The 16,727-nt window shown below is 42.0% G+C and overlaps 1 protein-coding gene across 1 annotated transcript; it reads right to left on the reverse strand.

The window, feature by feature from the left end:
* Positions 1 to 1,600: 1,600 nt before the first annotated feature.
* LOC311135110 (histidine ammonia-lyase-like) lies at positions 1,601 to 16,589 on the reverse strand. The gene is made up of 20 exons (XM_084168990.1): positions 16,298 to 16,589; positions 16,024 to 16,084; positions 15,712 to 15,739; positions 15,547 to 15,621; positions 15,159 to 15,231; positions 14,344 to 14,410; positions 14,215 to 14,252; positions 13,829 to 13,954; positions 11,051 to 11,190; positions 10,694 to 10,741; positions 10,223 to 10,370; positions 9,969 to 10,064; positions 9,725 to 9,783; positions 9,537 to 9,617; positions 9,378 to 9,443; positions 4,550 to 4,715; positions 4,155 to 4,289; positions 2,461 to 2,569; positions 2,119 to 2,188; positions 1,601 to 2,003 (listed from the first exon to the last, which is right to left on the reverse strand). Exons 1-20 carry the CDS (start codon positions 16,542 to 16,544, stop codon positions 1,872 to 1,874), a joined length of 1,965 nt encoding a protein of 654 aa, XP_084025116.1. The 5' UTR covers positions 16,545 to 16,589; the 3' UTR covers positions 1,601 to 1,871.
* Between the last annotated feature and the right edge of the window lie 138 nt (positions 16,590 to 16,727).

Genomic DNA, 16,727 nt, shown 5'->3' on the forward strand with positions numbered 1-16,727 from the left:
TCCACTTCTCTGTCCGGGACTCTGTCATCCAGCCAAGTCTCCCAGCTGTATTGGATTCCGCTGCCAGCAACGTTTTCATTATTTAGTCCGTTCGTAGCGGGTATGTACACGATCAACAAGATCAGTCCAAAACCCACCACTCGAAATCCATGGTTGGCAGAATGTTTGTAAACTAAGTGTACAAATTAAAAACATAAAATAACGCCACTAAGTGTACAAATTAAAAACATAAAATAACGCCACACTGCAGGTCGCAAAGAGACGCTGCTAGCCGCTATTTGCTTAGTTACGTTCATGGTTACGTCACGTATGACGAAAGCGCGTAAGTGCAAGCCCACAGACACCCATAGAGAATGTATTGAAAGCTTTGAAATTTGAAAAAAATAGATTTTACATGACAGGCTATGAGAGACTTCTGGGCGATTTTCAACCTGACTGAAATCGCCCAAAAACGGGCGGGGCCATTTGAAGCACGACTTTAGCCTGATTTGACATTTAGTGGCAGTCAGATCAGATTACAACACTGATAACTACTGTTGCCGTGATATAATTGATTAGAAAAAAAATCCCTTCCTTTTCCCGTTTGGCAGTGCGTCGCCCATATCGCCCTATTGAACAGGCCGTCCCTGCTTTTCACTAACATTTCACTCCTTGCCACTTCCTTGGCATTGCCAAAGAGACTGGCCTTTCAGCAATCTCAAAGTTCCTGCGCTGGATTTACGGCGGAGTTGCTCATTGATAGTTGTAAATAACATTAATATTTTCCATGACAACATATGGAGCCTCAAAAATAGAATTACAATTTATATCAAATTAAAAAACAAACATTTAGCTGTTAGCTAGGCAAGTTGTTGTATTTTGAGACTAATACGTTTTGTGGTTGGAATTGCAGTATGTATTTAGTTAGAGAATTTAGATGTGAGTCAGCAACTTTTGACAGACTGGTTAGCAACCGGACACCAACGTGTTCTGTGGAGAAAATGTGAGTTCCAATATTTGCATATTCGTTGTGATAGGAGGATAGCTGTGTGGTTGATCGAATCAGGATCAAATCCTCTGTTCTCATTCCATTAATTAATTCTATATTGTTCATATTTGAAGATGGCAGAAACTAAGACCAGTCCTCTGGAGTGGATTAACTAAAGATACTGGTACCCATGGTAGCTTGTTCTACCACCAACTCCCAAATCCACTTGAGTGAGTGAGTGATAAATATCCAGGTGTTGGAAATTCATTGTAGAATTTCAATGAAAACATTTGAATACATATTTCACTATAACTATTATTCAGTTATTTCTTCAGTTCTATAATGTAAAGGGTGCAACCTATTTTGCATAAACATACAGTGTGCACATGTAGGCCTTATGTTGTAAGAATTCCATTTGTTATGAAAAAATCTTCAGTTGCTGGTAACTTCAGTAAAAACACATAATACCTGTGCCTTAGATTGACTGACTGTATTTACTGTTTAGATTATTCAGATGGACATTGTAACTTTAAATCATTATTTACTCTGATTACGTAGTAATTTCTGTGTACAATCAGTTCCCCAAATTACTATTAAACAAAGTATGAATATATAAAATAACTAAGGTAATAATAAGGCATGAAATTGTCATTTATTGAAAAAGTAATTTCATATTGCTTTTGTGAAGAAAGTTTAATACATTAAATCAAGCTCTATCTAGTTTCAGTGACGAATAAGATCTACTGTCTAGCCTCAATCAATGTTATCCGACAACTCCTTGTTCAAAACTAGCATGGAATACACAATAATTATTGAAGCGGCTGGGGTTGCGGAAGGAATAAAACATTTGTCTGAAATACAGGGAGACAAAAAGTATACATTTAGACAGATGATAATGATGATGTCACTCGAGGCGGATGCGTTTCCGTGGTGATGCTGGGGGATCCAATGAGAAGGCAGTAGGAGAGGTGGGGCGGGACTCAGGAAGAAGCTCCATGTTATACTTCTCAATGTATGGCTGAGCCACGTTCCACACCTGAATAATCACATAAAATACACAAACTTGGATATAAGCGTGTGCTAAATCACAATTTTTCATTTATTTAATGAATATAGGCTCAGAGCGATATCTAGTATGACCTCACACTTACCTTCTGGTCTAGAAGAAGACGATGGACCGCCTCAATGTCTGGAGACATGAACCTATCCTTGATCCAGGGCCTGAGAAGAGGAGAGGCAGAGAGGGTGAGGAGAAGAGGGGTAGGCAGAGAGGGTGAGAAGAAGAGGGGGAGGCAGAGAGGGTGAGGAGAAGAGGGGGAGGCAGAGAAGGGGAGCGAATCGGGGGGGAGTTACAGAATGAGGAGAAGAGCAGGCACAGAAAGAAGAGGGACACTGGATAAATATTAACCAACTTTCTCAATCATTTCAGGGGACTGAGATGTGTGTTGTGTGTGTTACAGTGTGCACACACTGGCCAGATCTGTTTGACTTACTTGACTACGCTGCGTACAAGGTCATAGACCTTCTCCAATGGTGTTGTGGTACGCAGGGGGCGGAGGAACTCAATGCCCTGGCAGGCAGCTAGCAGCTCGATTGCTAGGACTGAAGAGGGGGAGAGGAAATGGGACAGGTTATAGACCAATTGTGGACCCTCAGAATAACACGTCATTCACATAATGACATTTTCTTCCTGATTGGATGAGTATCATCAACAAGAGTATTATACAAGTTATGATATAGGATCAAATGTAATAAATAAATAAACATTCTTAGTAATGTTCAATGCATAGAAATATACCAAATTAGAGACCAAAAAAGCCAAACGTTCCTTTTTGACATAGAGGTAAAAAGTATGTTAAAGGGCCAGTGGAGTTGAAAACGTGATTTTCCTGTGTTTTATACATATTTCCACAGTATGAGGTTGGAATAAAACTGTGAAATTGTGAAAATGATGATAATGCCCTTTAGTGTAAGAGCTGTTTGAAAAGACCACCTGAAATGTCAGCCTGTTTTGGTGAGATGGAGTGTTGACCTGCCTGGTGACATCACCAGTTGTTAAACTAGTTAATAGACCAATAAGAAAGACAGTTTCAAACCTCTCTGCCAATAATACTGTAGATCGTTTTCAGTTTTCCCCTCCCTCCCCACTCAGACCACTCCTAGACAATCCTAGCAACAGTCTTGCATGAGAAATTGCTCTTTGCTAAGAAGCTATTTTTGTTTATTTATGTCAATTTTAATTGAAAGCAATCACAGTAAGGTACTTCATTGTTCCCCAGAAATGATCTGATTTTGAGATTTAAAAAGACAGCTGCATTGGACCTTTAACACTGGTTGAGCTCTCTAAATGTGGGCTAGTCTTTAAACACCCACAACGGTAGAAATCCACTTTTTTGAGCTGAAAGACGATGGCCAGAGTTTACCCATGATGTTGCACAATGATTTAAGTCAACGTGCATTTCATCCCTAGGACGAGAAATTAAGTAGGAATGGTGGCGGCAACTTCCTCGGGGGGGGGGGGGGGGGGGGGGGGTCTTTTAAATATCGCTGACTTCTTGTTTTTCTGTGTTTGCATGAACTCCACTACTGCAGTTGTCTGCATCACCGTGAAGTTACATATTACCCAGAATACACACTGTCAGTAGAAGTAGGACATTTTCACAGTAACTGGGTAAATGTTTCCCAATTCAGACTAAGATGAACAACCCTTCTACAGTACATCAGTTTACATCAGTAAACATCAGTTTACATCAGTATACATCAGTTTACATCAGTATAGATTAGTATACATCAGTTTACATCAGTATACATCAGTTTACATCATTTACTTCCGTTTGTTTGCTGCTCACTATTTCCATGAAATGCTCAAAAGCAGATAACTTTGAGGTTTGGAATTAGGGATCAATTTAGTACACAGCTCGGGGCAGAAAAACCATTCACCAATGAATTGCAAGCTTGCGCAGACATGCCCCAGCCCAGGCTAGAACCAATTAAATTATTTTCATGTTTTTGCCACTTTGTGTATGAACCCAGCCAAACAAATATTTCTATGTGAATTTCACATAAAAAATCTGATAGGTAACTAATGAATATCTAGTATGAAAATATTGCTTCCTTTCAACATTAACAAATAATCAAAACATGAATATCTATTGTATCAAGTCCAAATCAACGGTTAGTTTCCCACCTTGTTCCACATGTTCCACGACCCTCAGGGCTTTCCTGGCTGCCCAGCCTCCCATGGACACGTGGTCCTCGGTGGCTGCGCTGGTGGACAGGGAGTCCACTGAAGACGGGTGGCACAGCACCTTGTTCTCTGAAACTACACAAGTGAAACAGGATATAACGATTGGTTTTATGAATTTAGGAGTAACGTTTCAGGACACGTTTCAGCCATCAAGCCTTTGTAGCTTTTGTAGACAAAGGCTTGATGGCTGAAACACACGCATTGTGAGTGGGTGTGTTTCAATCTAAGTAATACTTTATTTCTCACTGCTAGCCTTCTTTATCACACAGTCGGTTTACTCCTGGGCACCCAAAGACGTAATTACATACGTTAGTAAGAGCTGATCCTTTACTAACCCAGGGAAGCGGCTGTACAGTGTGCGATCATGAATCCAGAGTTGAGCCCTCCCTCGTTGACTAGGAAGGCTGGCAGCTCACTGAGAGACGGGTTACACAGACGCTCAATCCTCCTCTCACTGATGGCCGCCAGCTCATGGACACCTATAGCCAAGAAGTCCAGGGCCTAGAGACATAAAGAGAGAGAGAGAACAATGGAGGAATATGAGTTATATCAAAGCAAATCAAATCAAAGATTATTGGTCGCGTACACAGGTTAGCAGATGTTATCGCAGCTGGAGCGAAATGTTTATGTTTCCAGCTCCAACAGTGCGGTAATACTTAGCAATACAAAATAATACACACATAATCCAAAAAGTAAAAAAAATAAAAAAAATAATTAAGAAATATTAGAATAAGCAATGTCAGAGTCCGGATTATAAATGGGTTTATATACAAATCAAATCAAATCAAATTGTATTGGTCACATACACGTGTTTAGCAGATGTTATTGCGGGTGTAGCGAAATGCTTGTGTTTCTAGCTCCGACAGTGCAGTAATATCTAACAATTTCACAACATATACCCAATACAAAGGAATTAAGAATATGTACATATATGGACATGCGATGTTAGAGTGGCATGTACATATACAGTACCAGTCAAAAGTTTGGACACACCAACTCATTCAAGGGTTTTTCTTTATTTTTACTATTTTCTACACTGTAACTTTAGAATAATGGTGAAGACATCAAAACTATTAAATAACACATAGTAACCAAAAAAGTGTTAAACAAATCAAAATATATTTTATATTTGAGATTCTTCAAAGTAGCCACCCTTTGCCTTGATGACAGCTTTGCACACTCTTGGCATTCTCTCAACCAGCTTCATGAGGAATGCTTTTCCAACTTTCTTGAAGGAGTTCCCACATATGCTGAGCACTTGTTGGCTGCTTTTCCTACACTCTGCAGTCCAATTCATCCCAAACCATCTCAATTGGGTTGAGATCGGGTGATTGTGGAGGCCAGCTCATCTGATGCAGCACTCCATCACTCTCCTTCTTGGTCAAATAGCCCTTACACAGCCTGGAGGTGTGTTGGGTCATTGTCCTGTTGAAAAACAAATTATAGTCCCACTAAGCGCAAACCAGATTGGGATGGCGTATCGCTGCAGAATGCTGTGGTAGCCATGCTGGTTAAGTGTGCCTTGAATTCTAAATAAATCACTGACAGTGTCACCAACAAAGCACCCCCACACCATCACATCTCCTCCTCCATGCTTCACGGTGGGAAGCACACATCCGGAGATCATCTGTTCACCTACTCTGCGTCTCACATAAACACGGCGGTTGGAACCAAAAATCTCAAATTTGGACTCATCAGACCAAAGGACAGGTTTCCACCAGTCTAATGTCCATTGCTAATGTTTCTTGGCCCAAGCAAGTCTCTTCTTCTTATTGGTGTCCTTTAGTAGTGGTTTCTTTGCAGCAATTCGACCATGAAGGCCTGATTCACACAGTCTCCTCTGAACAGTTGATGTTGAGATGTGTCTGTTACTTGAACTCTGTGAAGCATTTATTTGGGCTGCAATCTGAGGCTGGTAACTCTAATGAACTTATCCTCTGCAGCAGAGGTAACTCTGGGTCTTCCTTTCCTGTGGCGCTCCTCATGAGAGCCAGTTTCATCATAGCGGTTGATGGTTTTTGCGATTGCATTTTAAGAAACATTTAAAGTTCTTGACATTTTCCGTATTGACTGACCTTCATGTCTTAAAGTAATGATGGACTGTCATTTCTCTTTGCTTATTTGAGCTGTTCTTGCCATAATATGGAATTGGTCCTTTACCAAAAAGGGCTATCTTCTGAGACACAAATAAATCTATCTCAAAGATGCACTATGCAGAAATCACTCCACCACTTCCTGGTTGCTAAAATTCTAATAGTTCGCCCAATTTCAGTTATGTGACAAAACAAGCAAGTAGAGAATCATTGTACCATCATCATCACTGTACCATCTAAACCGCTGTGAAATATATTTTCCATAACCCAAAATATTGTATTTTTAGCTGTTTGAAGCTGGTGTACAAAACTGAAAGTAAAAGACGCAAAAAAACGAAACTTAAGAACGGGAAGCATAGAAATTGCACTCTGTCTCCTAAAGCTCTGAACCAAGAGTTTGATATCAGACCATTTCTTACATGAATATTTCACTTTTAATGTTATTGAGCGTTTCTCCTTTGCCAAGATAATCATCCACCTGACAGGTGTGGCATATCAAGAAGCTGATTAAACAGCATGATCATCACACAGGTGCACCTTGTGCTGGGGACAATAAAAGGCCACTCTAAAATGTGCAGTTTTTTCACACAACACAATGCCACAGATTTGTCAAGTTCTGAGGGAGCGTGCAATTGGGATGCTGACTGCAGGAATGTCCACCAGAGCCGTTGCCAGATAATTGAATGTTCATTTCCTTACCATAAGCCGCCTCCAATGTCGTTTTAGAGAATTTCACAGTACATCCAACCGGCCTCACAACTGCAGACCACGTGTATCCACGCCGGCCCAGGACCACATCAACCCAGGACCTCCACATCCGGCTTCTTCAGCTGCGGGATCGTCTGAGACCAGCCACCCGGACAGCTGATGAAACTGAGGAGTATTTCTGTCTCTAATAAAACCCTTTTGTGGAAAAACTCATTCTGATTGGCTGGGCCTGGCTCCCCAGTGGGTGGGCCTGGCTCCCAAGTGGGTGGGCCTATGCCCTCCCAGGCCGACCCATGGCTGCGCCCCTGCCCAGTCATGTGAAATCCATAGATTAGGGCCTAATGAATTCATTTCAATTGACTGATTTCCTTATATAATATGATAACTCAGTAAAATTCCTTATATGAACTGTAACTCAGTAAAATCATTTAAATTGTTGCATATTGCATTTATATTTTCATTTATAAGTTCAGTATAACTTAAGAAATCTGTTCCCAAGTAGAGGCTCGTCACAACATTAGCTCTCTGAGATTCATTACATTTACATTTTACATTTACATCATTTAGCAGACGCTCTTATCCAGAGCGACTTACAAATTGGTGCACTCACCTTTTTTTTTGGGGGGGGGGGGGGGGGGGCGGGGGGGTAAGGGGGGTAGAAGGATTACTTTATTCTATCCCATTGGTATCGAACATGTTAAGACTCCTAGGAGGGGGGGAGATACTGATCATCTATTATTGAGAAGAGAATTGTATTGGATTCACCGTTTGTGCACCATGTCTCCTAAAGGTCTGAATCAAGAGTTTGATATCAGACCATTTCTTATATGAATATGTGGAACAGGTTGAGAGCTTCAAGTTCCTTGGTGTCCACATCACCAACAAACTATCATGGTCCAAACACACCAAGACAGTCGTGAAGAGGGCACGACAAAGCCTATTCCCCCTCAGGAGACTGAAAAGATTTGGCATGGGTCCTCAGATCCTCAAAAAATTCTACAGCTGCACCATCGAGAGCATCCTGACTGGTTGCATCACCGCCTGGTATGGCAACTCCTTGGCCTCCGACCGCAAGTCACTACAGAGGGTAGTGCGTACGGCCCAGTACATCACTGGGGCCAAGCTTCCTGCCATCCAGGACCTCTATACCAGGCGGTGTCAGAGGAAGGCCCTCAAAATTGTCAAAGACTCCAGCCACCCTAGTCATAGACTGTTCTCCCTGCTACCGCACGGCAAGCGGTACCGGAGTGCCAAGTCTAGGTCCAAAAGACTTCTCAACAGCTTTTACCCCCAAGCCATAAGACTCCTGAACAGCTAATCATGGCTACCCGGACTATTTGCACTGCCCCCCCACCCCATCCTTTTTACGCTGCTGCTACTCTGTTAATTATTTATGCATAGTCACTTTAACTATACCCACATGTACATATTACTTCAACTATCTCAACTAGCCGGTGCCCCCGCACATTGACTCTGCACCGGTACCCCCCTGTATATATAGCCTCCCTACTGTTATTTTATCTTACTTCTGCTCTTTTTTTCTCTACACTTTTTTTGTTGTTGTTTTATTTTTACTTTTTTGTTAAAATAAATGCACTGTTGGTTAAGGGCTGTAAGTAAGCATTTCACTGTAATGTCTGCACCTGTTGTATTCGGCGCATGTGACCAATAAAATTTGATTTGATTTGATGTCACGTTGATTTGTCCTGCCATCCAGGTCTCCACTTGGTCATTTTGTACATGTACTGTATATTAGATTATATAACTACTACATGTACCCATCTCATTGATATAAAATTATTAGAGATACACAAATTGTTTTTGAAATGGTTCACTGGAATTATATCTACGGCCACCGCGCCTCCTGCGAGTAATGGTCATATGGGCGGGTATTCCAACAGTTTCCAACGTAATCTTTTTAAACTTGAAACTATTTGTATGTATATAATCCTTAATGACCATATGTACCTCTGTGATTAATTATGATTGATTGTGCACAAAAGTGAATTGAATGGTTTCCACACCCACCATGCGTCATGTACGTAATAGTCATGTGAGGTGAAATGTGTATATTTTAGGATGTGAGCACTCAGTTTGTTTGTTTGACCTGACGAAGATCCGTTTCAGATCAAAACGTTGTCAATAAAGCGGTGAGTTGGGAGCTTTAACAGTGTGCATTGACAGCTTTAACAGTGTGCTGGTCAATTTGCAGTCTACAAATGATTTGTAATTATGTTCCGGCCCCTCCAACCATCCAATCTAGTTGATGATCCTTGGGTTTATACTGTATATTTTATCATCTCACTTAGTTCTAAATCTCAGGAAAACTCAGAATACTCAGTCCACCAGAAGCCTTTGATACCTTTGCTGGGTATTCTCCATGGAAGTTTCCTCCTGAGATGGTCTCTCCTCTCTCTGCAAACACCATCTGATTCAGACATTAAGGATAAAACTGGCAATGAAGGTAGAAATTGTCAAATTTGGTTAGAGGAATACACACACCACACACAGTGAAGGATACAGGGTTGTCGGTGGCGCTGTTGATCTCTGTGTTGATGATTTTCTGGGTAAAATCTATTGTGTCGTTCACAATACCGTGGACCTGTGGACGAAGAGAAAAGGTCAGGCTGAGTTTAGTCCTGACCTGGAGGGGATTCTCTGTGAACTAAATATAAAACTCTGTGACCTCTGACCCCTATGTTAAGTCACCTGAGGACAGCAGCGCATGGTGTAGGCATCCTGGACTCTGTCACAGAACCGATGGCTCTCTGTAGAGGAAGAAGAACAACAAGATGACTTTATTGTCCAATGATTACTTTATCCCAACTCCTCCAAAAGACACGCACGCACGAATGGACACACTCAGGCACACACACACACACACACACACACAGATTAGAGAGGTTGGAGCAGAGGGTCAGCCATAGTCCAGCAACCTGATCCATTCACTCACCTGCGATCTCCGAGGGGTGGTGGTCTGAGTCCAGTAGGGCGCGGAACCTCATGGCCACTTCTATCTGTCCTGGATGGGGCCGCAGGGCGTGGATATCTAGAATGATGGAGGACTGAGTTAGCATAGCGTAGCTAAATCAGTCTCAATCACGATGTTTTACATCAGTTGTTGTGGCCACAGGGTGTGGATATCTAGAATGATGGAGAACTGAGTTAGCATAGCGTAGCTAAATCAAGCTTAACGGGCCTTCTCACCGCTGTCGAAGGCCTTGGAGGTCCCCTTCAGCACCTCCAGGGTGATAGCAGCGATGATGTCCGCCTGCCTGGCGATGGCCTGGGCTCTCTCCACTGCCTCTGCCCCCAGAGACGTGATCATCTGGGTCCCATTGATTAACGCCAGGCCCTATGGGCAGGGGAGAGAGATGGCTTTTAACCCAATCCCCACATACATCCCCTTGGAAACCAGGGTCAGCCGAACAATTGTGGTCCAGAGAGTTGAGCTGAAGAAGAGTTGATCCAACACAGCCCAGAGACAAGCCAAACATAAGAGTCTCATCCCATCGAACAACCTCTCTCAAGGACTGGAGTTAAAAAACCTTTGTTGTGGAAAATCAGAGAACCTGATTAAAGTTGGTTTGTTGTAAATGGTACACAGATACACTGTGTGAACTCAAATCAACCCTCCATAGAGTGACAGAGAACAACAACAGAGTGATTTCCCTTTACCTCCTTGGGCTTCAGTGATATTGGCTTGAGTCCATGAGCCTCCAGTACCTGGGCAGAGAGATGAAAGGGGAAAAGAGGGGGAAAACAAATGTAAAAGGTCAAGCGTCATAGAAACACAAACATTCTCATCTGACCTCTCAGTAGTCAGTCTACCACCATTTTTGATCACAATGTCAACATTGTCACTGGGGATATTGTGCAATGTCCCAATCATCCAGACCCATTGAGAGGTTACAGTGATATCAGTTTGTTAGTTATACAGCTACACGCTGTCATTATAAATAAGAATTTGTTCTGAATCGCCTGGTTACATAAAGGTGAAATAGAACATGAAGTAAATGCAGTGATATGGCTTACGTATTTGGCGTCGGCCCATCCACTCTTGGGTGACCACATCTTGCCTTCTCCCATCAGCCCCAGAGCAAGGTGGGAGAGGGGGGCCAGGTCTCCGCTGGCACCAACTGTTCCCTTCTCAGGGACGAAGGACAGGCAGGACGCTATGAGGAGAAGACAATCAGAGATGTGATAGATAGACCCCACTCAACGTCTCTCTGTTTCTGTTTGTTTAACGTTGATGTTGTTGTTTTTTCAATGAAAGAATCTACAAAGATTCCTCTCTGAAGTGGCCCATTCAATGGAAGTAATGGAACCAAAATAACAAACGGAACCAAAAGAACCAACACATTGGATGGTCAGTTATCATGGTCAAGTCATATTGATAAAGTTGTTGTGAAGATGGGGAGAGGTACACTATATACACAAAAGCCAATCAGGGGTGCGCACGGGGACCACGCCTCATTGTTTAGCTTGTTCCAAGGTGCAGTGGAATTTACTGGATTCATGAAAAACGTTGGTGCATTTAGGCCCTACTGTCCAAAGACCTACACTATATATACAAAAGTATGTGGACACCCCTTCAAATGAGTGGATTCGGCAATTTCAGCCACACCCGTTGCTGACAGGTGTATAAAATCGAGCACACAGTCATGCAATCTCCATAGACAAACATTGGCAGTAGAATGGCCTTACTGAAGAGCTCAGTGACTTTCAACGTGGCACCGTCATAGGATGCCACCTTTCCAACAAGTCAGTTCGTCAAATTTCTGCCCTACTAGAGGTGCCCCGGTCAACTGTAAGTGCTGTTATTGTGAAGTGGAAACGTCTAGGAGCAACAACGACTCATCCGCAAAGTGGTAGGGCACACAAGTTCACAGAACGGGACCTCCGAGTGCTGAAGCACGTAGCGTGTAAAATGTTGCAACACTCACTACCGAGTTCCAAACTGCCTCTGGAAGCAAGGTCAGCACAAGAACTGTTCGTCGGGAGCTTCATAAAATAGGTTTCCATGGCCGAGCAGCCGCACACAAGCCTAAGATAACCATGCACAATGCCAAGCGTCGGCTGGAGTGGTTTAAAGCTCGCCACCATTGGACTCTGGAGCAGTGGAAACGTGTTCTCTAGAGTGATAAATAACGCGTCACCATCTGGCAGTCCGACGGACGAATCTGGGTTTGGTGGATGCCAAGAGAACGCTACCTGCCCGAATGCATAGTGCCAACTGTAAAGTTTGGTGGAGGAGGAATAATGGTCTGGGGCTGTTTTTCATGCTTCGGGCTAGGCCCCTTAGTTCCAGTGAAGGGAAATATTTACGTTACGGCATATGATGACATTCTAGATGATTCTGTGCTTCCAACTTTGTGGCAACAGTTTGGGGAAGGCCCTTTCCTGTTTCAGCATGATAATGCCCCTGTGCACAAAGCGAGGGCCATATAGAAATGGTTTGCCGAGATCGGTGTGGAAGAACTTGTCTGGCCCTGAACTCCATCGAACACCTTTGGGATGAATTGGAACGCCGACTGCGAGCCAGTCCTAATTGCCCAACATCAGTGGCCAACCTCACTAATGCTCTTGTGGCTGAATGGAAGCAAGTCCCCGCAGCAATGTTCAACATCTAGTTGAAAGCCTTCCCAGAAGAGTGGAGGATGTTATAGCAGCAAAGGTGGGACCAACTCCATATTAATGCCCATGATTTTGGAATTAGATGTTCGACGAGCAGGTGTCCACATACTTTTGGTCATGTAGTGTATGTCTGTTATAAAAAATATGTTCTGCCGTTTTGACACAAAGATCAACTGTACTTGTTGTTCAGGCTCTGATCTTGTCCCATCTTGATTACTGTCCGGTAATATGGTCAGTTTCAGCCAAGAAAGACCTAGCAAAGCTGCAGCTGGCTCAAAACAAAGCAGCACGCCTTGCCCTTAACTGCACACACAGAACTAACATCAACAACATGCATGATAGTCTTTCATGGTTGAGGGTTGAGGAGAAATTGACTACTTCTCTTCTAGTCTTTTAAAGAAACATTTGTGTGCTGAAAATGCCTAACCACCAGACACGCCACTATGGGTTTCTTCCCGGTACCCAAAAACAGATTTAATGCATCGCTCAGTTATCTATAGAGAGCCATGTCATCGTGGAATGCTCTGCCACCAGAGGTTACAAAGGCAAAAAGCAAGTTTAGCTTTAAAAAACAGATAAAAACATATTGTATCACAGCGCCTCTCCTCTTTCTAAAGATCGAATTTAATTGTACTGTATATAAGAATATGAATAGGTATATATGAATAGTGTTTAAATTGTATTTTGGTTGTCTCTTGGTGTCTTTCCTATATTTTACATTTTAGTCATTTAGCAAACGCTCTTATCCAGAGCGACTTACAGTTAGTGAGTGCATACATCGAACCCACAACCCTGGCGTTGCAAGCGCCATGCTCTACCAACTGAGCTACAGGATAACTCTTATTTTTATTATTTTATTTTAAATGTAATGTCATATCTTATATTGTTCTTGTCTATAACTGTTCTGTACTTTGTCATGTATTTGTACGTTTTATGTGGACCCCAGGAAGAGTAGCTGCAGCATGTGTAGTAGCTAACGGGGATCCTAATACACTAAACTAAACTAAACTAAACTAAATGGAACCAAAATAACTAATGGAATCAATGGAACCAACTGAACCAATGGAACCAAAATAACTAAAGGATCCAACAGAACCAATAGCACCAATGGAATCAATGGAATGTAGGTTATCCCTGAGGTAAAGCTGAGGTGAAAGCCAGGGTTAAGGAGTTTACCATTGAAGGCCTGAATCATTCTGTGCAGGGTTTCCAGGGAGATTCCACTGTATCCTTTAGCCAGGACATTGATCCTCAGAGCCAACAACATCCTGGTCCTCTCTGGGCTCAGTGGGTTGCCCACACCTAAACACCAGAGTGTAATGGGGAAGTTTAAAATCATTGAGATCCATGGTATAGTATGGGCCCCAAAACAAGACCAGTGAATATAAAAGCGAATATATAAGAATGGATATATTCATAGCGAATATACAAGAATGAAAAAAAAGACAGACTTTGCATGAATTGAAATCAAGTTTTTTTTTAGGTTTCATGCTTTCGTAATGGAAAACATGGGCCAGTTAGATATTAGTACCTGTAGCTCGGTTATACATTAGGTCACTAACCTGCAGAGTGTGATCGCACCAGATTTTCCTGTAGCTCCCTATGGGAATACAACACATGGACACATAGTAAGCAAACAATGCACCAATCTTATCAGACAATATTCAGAGAAAAAAGAGAGAGTACTGTACTTGAGCTTGTGGACAGGAATGACAGTCCGGGCAAATTTACCAAATCCTGTAGTGATTCCATAGACAACTAGAGAGAGCGAAAGACAGTTGCATGTAGGTCAATTCTCTGATGACAGTGAACAATTTGTTGCACTCTCACACCCAGGAAAGTTTTAATCAGGTGTTTACCATCACAGTCTATTGAATATTATGTTAAAATTAGTGCAAGGCTCATTATATAGGGGTGGATTGTCAACAGCATGGTTCAGATTATATGCTATTCTATAACCATATGTGTGTTATACTGTTATTCAGTGTTATATGTTTCCTCTTCCATTATCCTTCTTCTGTTATGGGTAAATTAATCGTTCCATACTCATCATGGCAGGATTCTAACTTGGATTCTAAGGATTCTAACTTGGATTCTAAGGATTCTAACTTGGATTCTAACTAGGATTCTAACTTGGATTCTAAGGATTCTAACTTGGATTCTAACTTGGATTCTAAGGATTCTAACTAGGATTCTAACTTGGATTCTAAGGATTCTAACTTGGATTCTAACTAGGATTCTAAGGATTCTAACTTGGATTCTAAGGATTCTAACTTGGATTCTAACTTAGATTCTAAGGATTCTAACTTGGATTCTAACTAGGATTCTAAGGATTCTAACTTGGATTCTAACTTGGATTCTAAGGATTCTAACTAGGATTCTAAGGATTCTAACTTGGATTCTAACTAGGATTCTAAGGATTCTAACTTGGATTCTAACTAGGATTCTCAGGATTCTAACTTGGATTCTAACTAGGATTCTAAGGATTCTAACTTGATTCTCTCACCTTTGTTCTCCTTGACGATGGTGTCCAGAAGCTCTCTGGATTTCACAACTCCGTTCTCTGCCTCTGAGGTCAGCTGAAAGGTTAGGTACAGGAGGAAAGGAGAGGACAGGAGGAGGAGAAGGATTGGGTAACGATAGGATCAGCTCGTCATGAAGAACAAAGGTGAGAGAATCAAGTTAGACTCCTTAGAATCCTAGACCACAAGCTTGTTGATCATCACCTTAAAATATGTTTTTGGTGATCAACTGTTTATTCATTTTTGTTGAAACAGTTACAAAAGGACAAATACAGACAACTATTTGGCCTACATTTTTCCAAGAAATGCCCCAAAATGAATAATACTTTAAAAAAATATATAATCAGGAAAAAATATTAAAGAAATAATTACCTTGATCTTGTACAGACCCCTTCCCAAATTCACCAGGTCTGTCGAAGTCAGGCTGTTGCCGTCTAAGAAAAGGTACTGGAGAGAAGAAAGCATGTGTTGCTTATGAACTGATTTGATATGAATAAAATAACATGTAAGGCAGTGTTATATGCCAGTAATACTCACATTGTCTGATTCTCTATATGCAGCTGTCCTGTTTGATAATGGTTAAGGATATGGACCAGAAATTATGCTATGTTAACCCCCAAATGACTACAGCATGGAGTCTCAATCAATAACCTAAGTAGGCTACTATGGCATATTTTGCCATGTGCATAATGACCACCTATCTTCCATTTATGACTAGCTAATATGAGATTTATAAAAAATGTATGACACACATTTGTAGTCAAATTATACTCATAATCAAAATACTTTTTTTGGGTAATACATTCCATTCCAACATTGACATGCGAGCAGGTGACACAATAAGGATACAGGTGTGAAACTCCAGGCTGGTATGGAACGAAGTCTGTAGACATGGTATCCCCTTCGATGGCTACAAATAGATGATATGAATCAATACACGTCATATTAATAGACATTCTACCAAAAAAACACACATGCTTTCTGTTGCGCATGCACATCCTATTCTATTGTAGACCATGCCATGTTTCCTGAAGTTTTCCAAGTGAGAAAACAAGTTGTTCTATTCCATTCATCTACCTTTTAAGTGGTACAAAGTAAAATAAATTGAATATAGATGAATTACCAATTTCGACGAAGTCATTGTCCTCGAGGACATCCTCTATGGTGTCATCGCCGTCCAACAGCCCCTGTCCCTGGCACCTCCTAGCGACAAACCGAATGTCTTTCACCGCCTTGATGCCCCCGTTGTCGGGCTTGTTCTTGGTGTAGCGTTTGAGTGCCTCGTAGCCCAGCCATTGGATGGTGTAGGTGGGGTCCCGACAGGGAACAGCCAGCCACTCGTCCCGAATGTGAACTGTATAGCGAGGCATGGCGCGTCAGTTAGGATTAGGTTTGCCTACTGTAGTAAAATGACTCTCGAGCGTCGTTCGCTATCCAAGGTACCAGGTTCAGGAGGCAAAAAGGCAACAGCCAATCAGGGGTGCGCACGGGGACCACGCCTCATTGTTTAGCTTGTTCCAAGGTGCAGTGGAATTTACTGGATTCATGGAAAA

The sequence above is a fragment of the Coregonus lavaretus genome, assembly GCF_964263955.1.
Source record: "Coregonus lavaretus genome assembly, chromosome: 9".
NCBI classification, from domain to species: Eukaryota; Metazoa; Chordata; class Actinopteri; order Salmoniformes; family Salmonidae; genus Coregonus; species Coregonus lavaretus.

Excerpts from the sequence above, each read along its gene's own strand:
- LOC311135110 (XM_084168990.1), bottom strand. The coding sequence starts at position 16,544 with ATGCCTCGCTATACAGTTCACATTCGGGACGAGTGGCTGGCTGTTCCC. Across the intron at positions 10,371-10,693 it reads TATCACTGAAGCCCAAGGAG|GGCCTGGCGTTAATCAATGG; the intron begins GTAAAGGGAAAT and ends CCCTGCCCATAG. Across the intron at positions 2,189-2,460 it reads CTTGTACGCAGCGTAGTCAA|GCCCTGGATCAAGGATAGGT; the intron begins GTAAGTCAAACA and ends TCCTCTTCTCAG.